The sequence below is a fragment of the Rhamphochromis longiceps genome, linkage group LG9 (assembly GCF_057381845.1).
Source record: "Rhamphochromis longiceps isolate RC_006_pf linkage group LG9, R_longiceps_female_GT1.1, whole genome shotgun sequence".
Taxonomy (NCBI): Eukaryota; Metazoa; Chordata; class Actinopteri; order Cichliformes; family Cichlidae; genus Rhamphochromis; species Rhamphochromis longiceps.
In genome coordinates, this window is record NC_140565.1 from 28,903,173 (window position 1) to 28,919,664 (window position 16,492).

General features: G+C 40.0%; 1 protein-coding gene across 1 annotated transcript in view; it reads right to left on the reverse strand.

Moving 5' to 3' along the window:
- Positions 1-16,492, reverse strand: part of LOC146662499 (cadherin-12-like) — a 103,544-nt gene that overhangs the window by 2,266 nt on the left and 84,786 nt on the right. Inside the window, exons 8-11 of the mRNA XM_085419165.1 lie at positions 14,318-14,454; positions 10,831-10,952; positions 4,757-4,874; positions 2,041-2,292 (exon numbers count right to left, since the gene is read on the reverse strand). Of these exons, the coding sequence (XP_085275291.1) occupies positions 2,041-2,292; positions 4,757-4,874; positions 10,831-10,952; positions 14,318-14,454 (629 nt within the window). The remainder of the gene's footprint in view (positions 1-2,040; positions 2,293-4,756; positions 4,875-10,830; positions 10,953-14,317; positions 14,455-16,492) is intronic.

A 16,492-nucleotide genomic window follows, 5' to 3' on the forward strand; every position in this document is an offset into this window, starting at 1 on the left:
GCTGCATATTTTAGACACCATAGTACCGCTGTGTTATTTTCAGCACGGTATATTTCCTACTCTCTCTTCACTCCTGTCAGTGCAATCTGTCTCTCTGTGTCTGTGTCCCCTTCTCAGCCTAGTCATTGAAAACTGCAGTAAAATGTGGGGGTTTTTTTCTCCTCTGGGCTTTTAATATACAGCTGCATCTAGGAGTAAGAGCAATGGGCAGGAAAAAGTGAAATCATTCAAATGAAATATTCCAATAAATACATTCAGACTGAAAAAAGCCCTGACTAGGTCGCCTCTTTTCAACCTCTCTGTAGCTCACTTTCTCTCTCCTTTCTTTTACTCTCAAGTTATTTTTATCTTCCTTTAAGTGGTGTTCCAGCTCCCCCCAGTGGCTCATTTGTAGACTTTCACAACAGACGGTTATTACAGGCTTTGTCATTAGATGCAGCCGATCCACATCGGTTTGGGAGACATAGCAATGCAGATGAACGCCTGGCTTGTTTAATTTCGACTCCTCGGTTTTTTTCCCCTCACAGGACAACTGGGTCATCCTTACAAATGCTGCACAGAAACTAAGTGGCTCTATGGAAATGTTCTCAGTGGGAGTGCTGATTTTCTCTGCCTCTTCCCTTCTCAGGGACAGCATGACAGTTTGGCATCAGCCTTAGCCTTGGGGGTGGGTCGACTTGGAGCTTTGAAGACATTCTTCTCAAATGAAATGAACACACCGACACAGCTCTACAGCACAGTGCCACAATGTGCTTTTATGTTCAATCACATATAAAACAGTGGAAGTTGGGCTGATATTTCACATGAATACATTCATGAGGGTAATGAAAAAGGATTAATGATTAGGCATAGGTGGAATTTAACAGTGGATTCTTCGTGCACCGTAAATTAGAAGGAGATAGAGAAAAGTAAATACAGCTAAATTCAAAGGGCATGGACTTCCAGTTTAAAACAAGGTCTTCTTTAACAACCGACCATCCCACGCTTATAATTCAGAAAATGATGCCATAAACCTACATTTACTTCCTCCCAGCTATGCAGATGAGCTCAGGCATTAATAGCAGAGAATTAGGAAGGAGTTTTACAACCATGACCTTGTGGGAAATGTAAAAGCTGTAGCTTCTGAAACAGCCACAGGGCAGCAAGATTGGATTTAGTTTATAGAGCCGAGCGACCCTCCCTTTAGTCTTTAACATCTCATTGAATGACAATATTCACATGGGTTTGATAATTAACTGCAGACACTCCTGGAGAAATGCCAGCCCAACTCTGACGGTCAGCTCAGCATGTTTGGAACCAGGTATTGCCAGACACAAGGGGAAGTATATCTGGAGCACATGCATCAATATTCTTTGATGCACATGCGTCTAGTCTCACAGGGTTTTCTAAAACATTACAGTTTTCTTTGGTTACATTCAGATCAGAATTTGGCTACTAAAATCGCAGGAATTAAAAAATAAATTCTCAACTTTTCAGAGCCTGCACTAAAGGAATAGTTGTAGAGTGGAAATGTCAATAGTTTGATATTTCATAAAATGTCAGCCCCTGCTTTTCTTTTCTTTTTCTCACCTCAGAAGTTAGAGAAGATCAATATTTCTCCAAGTCCTGGCCTCATTATGAGATCGCCAGGCAAACAATGAAGACTCCAGACTGTCGCTGAACCCAGCCAAGAAAGAGTCCAACCCAGGAAAATTGGACGCAATGGTTTTTCATACAACTTAAACATATGCACACTGTGTGCCCTTGAGCCTCTACAGTGATAAGAAGCCATCAGACCTTTGGACGGAGCAGTTTTGCTGGACTGCCTCCAGCTGTTATGAAAAATGATGTTATATTTCCCAAAATGTCAAACTAGTTCACATTTTAATAGAGTTTATAGTACAAAGGATAAATATAGAGCAGACTAGGACTTATCCTCCTGAAATCCCATGAAATATTTTCCACAAAGAAAATGACTACTAACTATAACTGCCATAAATATAGTCATATTTCACACAGTTTGGAGTTTTCAAAAGTTTGAGAATAAAATCCGAATCTCACCGAGCAGGATGATGATACATAGAAGTATAGCAATCAGCGCTCCTGTGCTTAGACCCACAGGAAGAAAGATGGCCTCTGCACTGCAAGTTAACAGTGAACCGTCCGATTCACAGCCGCATACACGGATGGTCAATGTGCCCGTGCTGCTTTTGGGTGGGTAGCCATTATCTTCAATAACCACAGGGAGGAAGTAGATCTCCTGTAAACGTCTTCGAAAGCCGCTCCGCTTTGTCACGATTCCAGCTGTGTTATCTAAAAAAGACAAGAGCTTTTTTAAAATGTCATCAAATAAACAAAAGAGCTTCAAACACAGTCATTGATTCTTTGACAACATATGTAGTCTTGGATTTAAGAGATCTTTTTTTTTTTTTATGGAAAGGCCTGAAGTAGTGCAGCAACTGCTTATTCCTTGATCTGTGCAGGCTTGAAAGTTCTGAAATATTCCTCCAAGTATAACCTCACATCAGTCAGACAATCCTCTGAGCTGAATTACAACTCTCAATGTCCAAGTTTGAGAGACGAAATTTTGCCATGTCTGATAACTCTTTATGTGTGATATCAAATCCTCTCAATTTGTTTCTCTGAGTGAGATGAGAAACTTCAATAATTTGCTTCGAGCCACACCCGAGACAGTATTCCTTGAAACACCACAAAGGGTTTTCTATCTAACTGCAGAGAGTTTGTAATTATGTATGCATGTTTTATTTATGATATCTTGTTTTACAGGTAGTAGATAATTTTCTATTATAAATAATTTGGGTCCAGGCTGACTGGAAGCATTTGCAGATCTCTGTCAACACAAGTAGGATTTGGGAGAAACCAGGAATGTTAAATATTAACTTTTACGTGTTCGCTGAAGTTGACTTGCTGGCTGCACCAGTGGGGGGAGACACATGGTTTTCAGTATACTCTCTCACATCTTGATGTAATGACATCACATGTGTACAGCTGAGGCAATAACTCAGATGTACATGTTTTTGTCAAACTAAACTTAAAGCAAAATAGATTAAATTATGATTTAAAATATTGTTCTGCTAGCTTTGCATGTATTATCAAATACTCTAAGTCTATAATATACAGGCTGACTATACAGTAGCAGTTCAGACAAGTCTCACCATCGACGTGTCCGATTACTACTGAAATGTGATCGCTTTCTTTAAATCATCTGTAACAGTGTTGGCAGCATTTAAATGGAGACGTCTAATGATTTAAAAATTGTTACTATTATTTATGAATGAGTACACTTGGAGAAAAGTTAAGTACGCATTAGTGAGTGTGCATTAAGAAATGTATTTTCTCAGACAACTGGGAAATTCCTTTTATTTTTTATCTATTTAAATCAATAAATATTGATTTACTTTGTAATGTCAAATCTGATGTATCAGTTGACTTTGTAACCATTTTTTGGAAATTACTTTGGGGCTGAAAACTATTAGAACAAAGACTCCGAGAATGAAACTATGAAAAGAAACCACTGCAAGCCAAGCTGTTTTTGAGCTATGTGTAAAATTGTAAACTTCATTTTGATAGTGGCACCTCCGTGTGCGGCACCTAAAGTTTTGTGGTATGAATATTCTTGGCAACAGGGAGCCTGTCGTGAAATGTTTGTTTTTATGGTTCTGACTTCATGAACCTTTTGCAGCATGGATAAATAAAGAAATAAAAAGAATAAAATAAAATAATAAAATAATCTGAATAATTCCAGTGGGGTTACTGCTGCTTTGTTGATTACACTCCTAAAAACACACAAAGGGAACAACTTGGGATGACAGCCAAAGGTGTAAGAAATTCAACTTGAATAGAGGTCGACAGTGTATACGAGGGAGAGGGAACATGTCAGGTTAAACCTGCCTGCTTCTGTCTGCTACAGCTAGACTGTCTGACCCCTGTCAAGCCAGGTTTGTTCCAGTGACGAAGCCTAGCACTTTCTCTTGACAGGAGGTCAGGCGTTTTAGCACACCTTGCATGTTGCGCACAAGCACGATTTTGTTTGTGCACTCTCTCCCCCTGTCTTACCCAACCTGTCCGCAGAGCCTGTGGTGTTTGCATTTCCTGTCCCTACCTATCAGATCTCACTTTGTATCTGGAGAGTGTGCTTCTGAGGCTTCTGGCAGTCAGGATGCTGCAAGACACTGTGTCCAAAAGGTAAAACTGGATCAGAGGTTCGGACCAGTGCTTGTCAAGGATGGTGAATGCATTCGTTTCCCTGGCCTCATCCTGCCATGTCCCACTTTTCACTTTTCATTACCCGTCTTTCTGGTTAGACTTCAAAGGCCTCAACCGGTGCAGACTGCAGAGCTTCACATGTGATATGTGGCCTTATCACAATACAGTGTCTGACTGCATGTGTTTGGGTTATTTTTAGCACTGAGACATGCCACTCAAACCTTTCAATGAAAAGATGATCTGAAGTCTCTGTGCTTTTGGGTTTTGTTTGGAGACAGGTTTTTTGCAGGCAGCGACTGAAGAGTAATATCTCACTTGAATGTACAACCCAAGGTGATTTTTATGTCACTACCCCAGTATATTTCAGTATCATCATTACTTTCACTGTCACTTTAAAGTGTTTCAAGTGCAATTTCAATTTATCTCTGAAAAAGGTCATCTGCTTTCTAAGATTATGACCTGTTTGTCAGTATTTCATAAACTGTTAAAGCAGGAGACATGTTTCAAACTGTACTCATTGGTCAGGTATGTCAAAACAGAGAATACGTACTTCCAAAGTCTCGGATGGTAAAATTCCTGTTTTTCAGATCTTCTTTTGGTGATCTGAAGGAGAACTGTTGTCCAGCGCTTGGTAAGTCCTGGTCTTTTGCTCTGAAAGATTGTATCACCTGCAAAAAAAATAAATAAATGAATGCCACAGGTTGACAATAAAACTATTCAAATCAACTTTTTTCCTTTGCCATTTATGTGTATTAAACGTTGGGGGATTTTAAGAGGCTTGCTCTTCTCCTGCCTGTTGGTTAGTGGAAGACTGGCAAACCGCACACGCAGAAAATTGACTGAATTTGCACAGTTTGGAGGTGAAAATTATCCATCATTGAACAACGTCTAGTCGTTTTAAACTGCCTGTGTGTCAGACCTGCCACTGAATTGTTTTGCCGGACGTTTTTAGCACTTGATTGAAAACTTGTTGAAATTGCTAGATCACCTCATCACATGAAGTGATGGATTAACTTCATTCAAAACTGCTGGAGCTTGTGCAATGGTCATGGAAAGAGGCCAGCTATTTTAAATTGCATTTCTTTTATAGTGCATCTGCTTTAGGCATAGACAAATGCAGGAAAAAGACACAGTTTGATCAGTCCGACACCGACTGTTACGTACTACTGCACCTCAGCAAACTGGATCACTTACATGTGAAATAGAGTTTACTAATAGAACACCATGACAGCCACTATCCCCTCTGCACTTTCCTGTTAGACATAGACTGCTGATTTAGCCACCTCTGTGCCAGGCGGCTGACTGCTTTCTACTTTCTTTTGTTCCCCAAACATTTCAGAGATATGTCTGGAAATGGCCTTGCTGCCAATCCAGCTGTGCAATCAAGCTGCTCTTCACTTACTGGATTTAACCTGCGGGAGACCCAGTGCCCTGGTGCTGGCTCCCCCACCTGCAGGAGCCACGACTCGGCCCCACTGCCCTGCTACCCTGGCTGCGTTGTGTCTGAGGTTTTCCCTTCTCAGTATCTAAATGAAATTCCCTCCAGGGGAGTAAACTTGACACTAGGTGTGATGAGCACTCTGCTGAGGTCCTCGCTGCAGATGTACAGTTTGCACTATTGAACCCCTGCAACCAAATTAGCTTTTTTATGAATAAATGAAGCTACAAACAGACCCATCTTTTTTCAATAAATATAGGCAATTTTGTCTAATGGCCATCAAAAGACTGGGAAATCGTGTTTTGCAGTGTATTCCAAAGGAAAATGACTTAAACTATATCACATAAAACCTTCAACTTTGAATTATGTAGGTGTACTGTGATTGGTCCAGAAATATGGGCAGGTTGTCTAATGAATTGCAAGAAGAGAACCCAAATGGAAACTCCAAAACAGACTACATAACAAAAGACGGGCCTTTTATTGTGGCTGATTCAAAGTCCACCAGAAAAATGTAAAACTGAATCCAAAGTAGGCAGAGAACACAGTGTAAGTTTAAACAGACACTGCAAGAAAGAGTGAAGGGAAGCCATGAAAGTCATGGTCATGGAAGTGAAGACAGCTGGGGCAATCGACACAGGTGTAGACAATCAAGAAAATGAGACAGGGGAGGAAGTAAAACTAAGCACAGCCAAAGTAAAACAAGAACTAAATCCACAGATAACTGCTACACTGAACAAAAGCAACATTAAGGAAAATGAGCACAAATAGAAGACAACAGAAACATTAACTAGAGCATGAACACAATATGAACGAAAACCTAAAAATGCTGATGTGCAAAAAGTTCAATTATGCAAGAGCGAAAAACAAAAGCAAACTGAGAACGCAAACTCAACAAAACCATAATACACGCACACTTCTGGCTCCCTACTCTCTGCAGAGAGGTCAGGTGGAAAAACAGGGAAAATCTAAACCTATATGCGACAGAGGAAATATAAAAAATCTTCACAAGTAGCTCCACTTGACCTGCTGCTGGGCATCCAACACAAAGCACAGTAATGTGGTACATGTAGAGAGAAAATTAAGAAGTTGAAACAGGATTACAAGAAAATATCAAAAGTAAAAGGTGACTTTGCATTACCAACCATTGGCCAGGTATTACATCATTCCAGATTTCACTATTAGAGATGCAAGAGCAAATAGGGGGGGAGGCTAGGAAGGTATGTCGTTCCCAGGAGACCTCCCTTGTGGATACTTATCCCCAAGTAAAGGATGAAAGAGGTTACGGTCTTTTAGCATCAATTGAATTTTAAAATGCATAAAACCTTAGTAAAATAGCCTGTATTAAATGTTGGCAAGTATGCCTCCATCAGCTTTGGCTACACAAAATCTCGCTCTTATTTAAAATGTGTTTTAGTGCACCACTATCCCTCTTCTTTACCTATCAAGGACCACAGTATCTACTACTACTGTAAATCCATGTCACGCAGTATTAACTGACAATTAGCTTCACTGCTGAAACATCAGAACCTCGTATCACCTATTTAAAACAGCATTTATTATATTTTTCACAAACAGAAAATTAATTATAATCTGTCAAGTGTAAATCCACCTTACCTTGCTCTCAAAAATGCTTCACCTCTCCTCTTGATCACAAGTAGAGCTGTTGCTGCAGTAACCGCTTATTATTAATCCTTTATTTATCCAGGTAAAAAATCTCATTGAGATTAAAAATCTCATTTCCAAGAGAGACCTGGCATCATGGCAACAAAAGTCACATACCACATAGGTATATAACATTTAAAACAAATACAATATCCCATACAAACATGTGTAGAATATACCGGGCTCTATTATATATATTTTAATGGTTTTTAAGTGTATCCTGCTTCTGCACTTTTGCATACAGCAAGATGAGGGTGTCAACTAAATGCTGTAAATGCAAATGTAATTGTTCCAGCGAATCAGTGTGATTCATTAGGTCACTGTTTTAATATAGCATTATCAAAAACAAAGTAAATATAACAGAAGGAACACACTGTAGCGCCAGCTGCGCTAATATGTAGGAAGTCATTTGTTTTATATTCCCTTTATGGTTGCTTTTCTCATTTCACACTTGACCAGTTGACTCTGAGTACAGTAAATTATGGGATGTGGAAACGACCTGCTGTCTAACTTTGCCACAACCCTGATCTTCTTTATATGCAAAACTCAGTTGAAGGTTTCAGGCCACTCTCCTCCCTGCGTTCTCCACACACTTACATAAAAACAATCAGTTGCTTTTCCTGCTTGCTTGGTTTCATCCAAGTTACCAATCATTTTGAATTGGATGTTGTGCAGCAGCACGAGACACTCTGAAACAAGCTGTTTTTACATGTTTTTAGCCGTGTGAGTGCAGACAAGGGGAACATATGATGGATTTTACAAGAGAGGCTCTGCGGTTCTTTTTTGTTAAATCTTCCAGCTGTGCTGTGCAAAACACCTGGAAGGATCATGCTGTGGAAGAAAAAGCATGCTCCGGATTTGAGGAAAAAGAAGCTCCAGAGAAATAGAAGTGCCAATTCAGGGTCACTGGAGCCTTTCCCAGCTGTCATAGGGCGAGAGGCGAGGTATGCCCCGGACAGGTCGCCAATCTATCACAGGGCTAACAGAGAGACGAGGATAACCATTCGGAACTATGTTCGAATTAAAATCACAAATTAACCTAACATGCATGTGTTTGGACTGTGTCGGGAAGTTAGAGTACACAGAGGGAACCCATCCAAACATAGCGAGAACATGCAAAGTCCACACAGAAAGGCTCCGAGGTGGATTCAAACTCAGTGAAGCAGTAATACTATACACCACGATACCATGCCACCCACGGAGATGCGATGTTGTGTTTTATATACAGGACACTTCTTGCATGATGTGACCAGTTCACCTGAATATATGAATGCCTTGATATTATTTCAACTTGTTTACTTTCTTTACCTCCCTAATACATTTGCACATGTATAACAGGTCTATATAGAAAAATAATAAATAAATAAAAATCGTAATCTTAATCTTGTTAAATAAAGGAATTTCAAAACAAAAAAAACCCCAAAACAACAGACCGAGCAAAATAAAAAGCTGATTCTATCGGTTCATCTGAAGCAGAATCAAAGCAGTCATATAATTGAACATAATGACCTCCTAATCCTTAAAGCTAGGGGCACAACCTCAGGAAAGAGAAACTATGCTCAGGGCACCAGATAGCCACTCATATCTGCACATTTATACACTCTCCTTAAACCTCCCATAAGCCACCCGCAAGTCCACAGCCGCTAGCCTGAAAACCTTTTAAAGGACGCATTGTACACCTCATTTCTTTAGAATGTGGATCGAAAAAAAAAAAAAAAAAAAACACCCAGCACGCCCCTGCGGGCGGTTTATCCTTCAAGCTCGGGTCCTCTACCAGAGGCCTGGGAGCTTGAGGGTCCTGCGCAGTATCTTAGCTGTTCCCAGGACTGCGCTCTTCTGGACAGAGATCTCCGATGTTGTTCCTGGGATCTGCTGGAGCCACTCGCCTAGCTTGGGAGTCACCGCACCTAGTGCTCCGATTACCACGGGGACCACTGTTACCTTCACCCTCCACATCCTCTCGAGCTCTTCTCTGAGCCCTTGGTATTTCTCCAGCTTCTCGTGTTCCTTCTTCCTGATATTGCTGTCATTCGGAACCGCTACATCGATCACTACGGCCGTCTTCTTCTGTTTGTCTACCACCACTATGTCCGGTTGGTTAGCCACCACCATTTTGTCCGTCTGTATCTGGAAGTCCCACAGGATCTTAGCTCGGTCATTCTCCACCACCCTTGGGGGCATCTCCCATTTTGACCTTGGGACTTCCAGGTTATACTCGGCACAGATGTTCCTGTACACTATGCCGGCCACTTGGTTATGGCGTTCCATGTATGCCTTGTATACATGGCGTTCCATATATATATATATATATATATATATATATATATATATATATATATATATATATATATATATAGTTTTTTTTTTCAATCTTTTTAGATTGAAAAAAAAAAAGTTTGCTGCCCGCACAAAGCCTTGCACATCATTGAACATGCTATGTGTATCTGTACTACTGTGCTCACATTATGCTGTGAAGTGTAAATTGCATATTGGTCCAGAACTGCCTTCCGATTAGGTGTGATTAGATGAATTACATGCTCACAGGTACATGCTTTAAACTCTAAAGACAAAAACTTCAAGACAAACATTTTCCATGAGGAGATAAATGATAAAACATCCTTCCACTATCAAATACTGTTCATCATCCTGCACAGTGAAGCCATGAGCAAAACACGCTTTTGAGTGAAGGTTAACTTCAAATGAGAAACCATTCACGTTAAATTTAGGAGAAAAATGACAATTTTGTTTTAATTCAGTCTGGCAAGCAAGAAACATGACAAATTCACATGCCAAGGAAGACACTGATGTCTTCAAATGAAGGGCATGGGCGTTTTGATTGCAACAGACCTGACGACCAGCAAAACATCCTTAATGTGATGAGGTGTCTACGGTGATTTGATAGACTGCCAAAGACGCTGTTCCCTCACAACGCTAACTGCATATAGATGCTAGTTAATGGGCTAATTTACAGGCACAGGTGGTTTACAATCCACACAGGCAAATTCTCCACTGCATCTCAAATATATTATCCGAAATGTGCTCGAGGTTGCTGATATGCAAAGCGCCGCTTTGCTTTATGAACTGAATCCAACTCCATGACTCAGTCAGTTCGAGATTTTGATTCATACTCTGTACTACTCTGTAAGTGTTCTCGGAAAAATCCCCTGAAATAAAAGCTTTTATTCAAGTGACCTTGAGTAAGATGCAGTAGCTGGTTAGATATCAATGTGAGAGCGAAATGTGTAGCATTCCAAAAAGCAAAAACTTCCTCTAAAAAGTCTGAAATTATTTCTGCCAAAGTTGAAACAGGGACACTTTGTCACTATTCATAAAGAAGTATCCTTCATATTCAATTTGACATCTTTAGATAACTGTCAGTAAATGCTGTAAAACCATACCCCCCTCTATGGGGGAACACATATTCCAACAAGCAGATGTTATCTCACTATAAATTAACACAATTTAATGAGTTCTGCCTAATTCCTTCAGCACCTGTCAGACAAAAGCAGCAGCTGTAAACATACCTGTCCTGCTTTAGCATTTTCACACACAAAGGTCTCATAAGGACTGGCGAGCTCAGGGGGGAACTCGTTGATGTCCAGCACTTGGACAGTGATGGCTACTCGACTGGTCAGAACTGGACTGTCTGCAGAGAGAAGCAACAAACAATTACATGAATACAGAAACAGAGACATTTTGGGTGTTTTGTTCACAGCACTGACATCATGTGGATAAATTAAGTACTACCATCTTATGACAAGCCAGAGCTCGAAGGTTTATCACTGTTGCAGTAGCATGGTCAAGTGGTTAAAGAGGCTTTCATGCTTGAGTCTCCTTGAACAGATGTTATAGCTGCTTAGCCACTGCAAGTGTTCAAATTCTGGAAAACGTCTTATGTGTGTGGAACACAGTGATGCATAAATGCTGTTTTATGATGCTTTTGACTGACGCTGAGAAGGAAAATAAAATAAATACATGCACTAAATTCATCCCATGTGTTGCTTCTAAAGCACACCTCATATTATTGTATACGGCCCTTTCGAGAGGACATTTTTTATTACAAGCCTTTTTTTAAAGGTTCTGTTATGGGTTTGAACCATAAGATGTGCATCCCATTCTAATTAGTGTGTGAAAGCCCCTTCGAGTGGGAATAGCTTGAATCCACAGTTGTTTGTTAGTGTTTCCTCACAGAGGGGATACAATGGGGAAATGTTCTCTTTGTGTGAGAGCCCAGTTAAGGTAAACTTTATGGATTTGATGTGGGAATAGGCTTTGGTGCACATTGGGAGGCTTAGCGTGTTCTCGTTTGTGTGAGTGCCAGTGCACAGGTTGGTAGGTTTGTGCGTTGCTGGGTGGTTGAGAAAAAAAAAAATGCAAGGGCGGGGGGATTGGAGAAGCAGCCACGGCTCAGTTAGCAACCTGTCTCTGACCTTGATGGAAAAAGCAATCTTCCCACCAAGGTAAAAATGACACTGATCATGGGATTTGCTGCTTTGCACTGACTGAACTACTAACACGGATGCTCAGTTGGCAAAAAGGCACTATCGCTCGCTTGTGATCGAGAACTCTATTTATAAAAGTGGGGACAACTTAAAATATTTCCATATCAATAAATTCTATATTTCTATATAGTCTCAGTGGTTTGAGCTAGTTAAGTTTACAGTTTTCCCTCTCATCTAATTTTAAAAACTCATCTCCATAACTGTTGTTATTATGAGTGATATATCATTCAGCCCACTAGATGGAGCAATGGCACAGTGGTTATATTTGAATCTGACTTCGAGCAGCAATTTAGCCCAAACATATGCTCTATTGATTTACTGAGTCCTGTATAGTTGTACAATGCTTGAGTGATTTGCCCTGAAGTTACCAGCTTATACTGTTTTTCTAATGCACATTTTGCATTTTTTATTTCTCATTTTAATTTAAAAAAAAAACTTTATTATTGCAAGCAATCAACCACGGATCTATAAAATGCACTGCAGAACACTAATAAAAAGAAATCATTCTGAGTATCTGTCTGCTAAAAGTGTAACTGCAGATAACATAAGTAACAAAAAAACAAATTGTGTTGACTGTCATTTTTTTTGAAAAAAAAGAAAAAAAAAAGAAGAAAGATAGTAAGTGTGCTTCCTAATTGCCCCATGTCATGGTTATTACAGCATTGAATATATCTCTCCCTTGCCTTAAAATTACCAATGAGTTTAAATGCCAAAACACAACCAGTTAATCTAGCCCTGGCTCTTATTTAGCACGCCTTCTGTTCAGCCCAGTGTCTCAGGGGAACAGCACGCACTGCTCTCATTTTGCTGCATGACTGCAGTGTCTACAGACGACCAGACGGATCGCCAAGGTCTCCGAACTAAAGTGTCTCCAGCTCAGGTGTTGTGACCAGGTGTTTATCGCCGACGAACAAAAGCATAAATGCAATCCAGCAACTCTGTCGATACTGCTGGATGCTTTCCACCAAGTGTAACGGGAATAAAAGGTGTGGGCGGATAAATGTTAAAAAGCATTAGCGGCAAGAACACTCGGTAGATACCGAGGCAGGTCAAATACAGAGGTCTGCAATAATTTACTGTTTATTGAAAACTGCTGTGCAATACTAAATAGGGCTGCTACAGACTGTAGATAAGTTAGAACAATTATTTTTTTTCTCTGTGTGTGCGTGACCTCTCCTCAACAACTGGATTTTTTTGTATGGGCACTGAAGGCATCCTTGCTTTAGTATTTATTGTTGTTATCCATGGTTTAAGACCTGAATAACAGACAGCAAACATGCCAACGATGACAATAGTATCCAGAAGAGTGGAGCCATAACAGCCATCCAATACCCAGAACACAAAGTACTGCCAAATCTAACTCAAGGTCAAACACAGATTTGAACTCAAGCTGGGACACAAACTCTGGGGTGCTGGTTTTATCTCTGTTCTTGCTGCACCAGTCCAACTATTATTTTTAAACACTGGCTCTGGAAGTTTTGTTTATTTCTTTTTTTGTTATTGTCAGTGAGTAACATTGTCTGTAGATGAACATTGATCCTCTGAGAGGGGTGGGCAGAGGTCTGGATCAGAGCCCAACTTGTAGCGAGGTGATAAGAAAGGAGTGAAGCGCAGGTGGGTGAGGATAAAATGAGCAGAACTTCCCCCTGATTCCTGCATCTAGTATGACACACTGAACATGTAACTGCCTATTAAAACTTCCATCTCGCTTCTCTTCCTCTTCATCTGTGCTGTTTCCTCTCAGTCTACCTCATCCTGCAATTTCTTGGCACTTATGCACAAAAGCCACACAAAGAAAGGCGCACACACATTGAAAACAAAATTAGCATGTCACTTCCATGACCTTGAGGGGAAGTGACTAATATCAGTTTCCAAGGCGACAATGACTCAAGTTTTAACAGCCCATATTTCACAGTCTGTCCTAATGAATATACAGCATGTGTAATTTTGATTGAGCACCAGCCTGCCTCTGGGATAATGACTTTGACGGTTCTTAGCAGATTTGATGACTTGATGACGATGGATTTGCTTATTTATCCAGAAATTTGCTCCACTTCCTTCATAAAAACATAATTAGCTTGATGACATGTCTTAAAGCCACAGCTTCACATTAGTTCCATCCTTTTCCGAGCTTGGCTCACAACATGCTGCGATGCCGCTGCGTCGGCGGACTGTTAAACTGTGGAAGGTTCACGTTTTATTGCGGCGTAAGTAAAAGTTGACTCTGGCAAGACAAGCTCTCTTCCAATGCCAGTGACATCAAACGTGCTAAAAGAGGCAGTTAAAAATGAAAACAGAGTTAAGGCAAGTATGCTAGAGGAGACAATGTCCTGAAGACACATCCCTCTGGGAGAGCTATCATAGTTTATAGATACCTATAAACCTTTCCAGCAAAATGGGATTGAGTATTGACTTGAGTAAAAGTGCATTAAATCCTTCACGCAGATTAAGGTGGGGGAAGGACAATGACACCTGCGTGAATCATAACTGATCTCATTGTCATACTTACTGAGTTTTGTCGCTACGATGGAGATATTGTGTTGGGCGATGTTTTCTCTGTCAAGAAGTTCGTTTGTAGAAATCGTTCCCTCCACTGGATCAATGTCAAAGTAGCTGTCCAAGTCGGTCTTCCAGTCAATGGAATATCTGAAAGAAAACGTTAGTTTAAAGACATCCATTTGCAGCACAAACCAGCAAATTAAACCACAGCGATTTTCCTTCTAGCTTCATGTATATGAGTTAGGTGTAATGTAATGTTGGCGTAGCCTTCATTACTCATTCTGAATGGTCATTTCCAGGAAATGTGCTGAGGATCGCATATACATTCCAATCTAGTAATGGGGCACACGTACTTTGGCCATGCTGAGCTAACGGTTTTCTTGGGAACATAAATGAATTTTGGGCACAGTTGAAACCGTATCAATCTCTCATGCTCAATGAACAACAAAGGCATAAAGTGTTGGTTCGATGTCTGAGAACAGAAGGCATGATGTCCTCTCTGTGAAATGCATCTTTGGTCTTACTGAGTTGCTCTGAATGCAAACTATGAAACACAAAAGAGATCTGAGAGCAGACCGCATGGCAGTGACAGCGCCATTCATCACTCCATGCTATTTGATCTTAAAAGGCTATTTTTCATTAATAATTTTGTGATCGTCAATGGCGTTCCAGCAGGAATAAATAGATTGTCTTTTTTCATTCTCATTCACAATTAGGTCAGTTGAGATGTAATGGGAATCTGGTGCCTTACTCATGGTCATTTCTACAGGGCTGATAGTTAATTTTTCATGGGAGTGAGTCCGCATTCACTACATACAGAAAAGGCTGTCTTTGCCACTATCCTGGTAAAAAAAAAACATTTTGTTCCATGCCAAAGTATTTGATCTTAAAAAGCTATTTCTCATGAATATTTATAATGCTTGTTTTCCACACTACAGAGCCTCAAACTGGACTTGACTCAGTCATTAAGAGAAAAAAGCCTGGCTTACATTTACACCCTCAAGTCTTTTACTGTAATCAGGTTGATAACAACACCACTTGAGTAATATTTTCTATGAGCTTGGGTTCCATTAAATTTTCAGTTTAGTTTTGGGTCAGTCGCCATTGTCTCTTTAACTCTGCATTGCATGCGGCCTTGAAGCGAACATGATCGTGTCAAAATAGTTTAGTGTGAGTCTCTTTGATAAATATTACAGCCAAACTCCCATCAAAAGTTCAAAAAAATCAATAGGTGTAATTTTTCCTCAGGGTAAAACATTTTATTTTTATGCTTTTTGTGGGGAGAGGGTATCATTGTTGTCAACCTGCTAGTCAAGCACATGTGTTGCTTTCACCGTGGCCCATGCAGTTGGTATTACAAGATATCGCATGTTCATTAACAAACAGCGCTGGTATTCAGTTCAACGACACAATACGTATCAACACATCAGTCACAGTTTCTAAAAGTGCATTACAAAGATGAAAAAAACATTAATTCTGTATTCATGTGGGACAAAAAGCATGTAAAATAGTTTTACTTGTAATTGTCCTAATCTCTGAGTTATCTTTAAATAGAATAGAGCTCATCAACAGCTAGGAATAAGAAATCACAGATATAAAGAGTCTATTTAAGATCAACTCAGTGCAGACAGCTGTAGATATGAAAATTAATTATGGCGTTATATCCTTCTTTGAATTGCGATGATGTTAATTCACTTCAGTGCACATTGCACACAGTGCACAAGGTGATTTAAGGGAAAAAAGGAAGGCATGTTTCAGTTTATTTTCTACAGTCGTTGGTTTTTAGAGTTTATGGTTTTACTGTGGTAGCATTTTAAAGTCCATGACCAATGTGCCTCTTCAAAGTCTTGTGATCTGTGTTACTGCCTTTTTTAGGCAGAGGCCTTTCCATCTTTAAGTTCTGAAAACTAACACAAGCTGTAGGAAGCTCTATAGAATCAGCCAACAATGCACTATCCATGATGCCCTTTTTGTCCCTGCAGCTAGAGATAGCTTGACACTATACTGCTAAATAGTGTTACTGGTCGAGTCTAAATGTCTAAAAGCATTATTCCTTATGCATGATGGGTCACTGGGTCCGTTGTTTTGAAGTGAAGAATGTATGGCTCTCTAAAGGCACACAAATGAACAATGTCAGCTGTGGTATTGATGAATATTTAAAATGTTGGAGACAAAGTGGAGATCC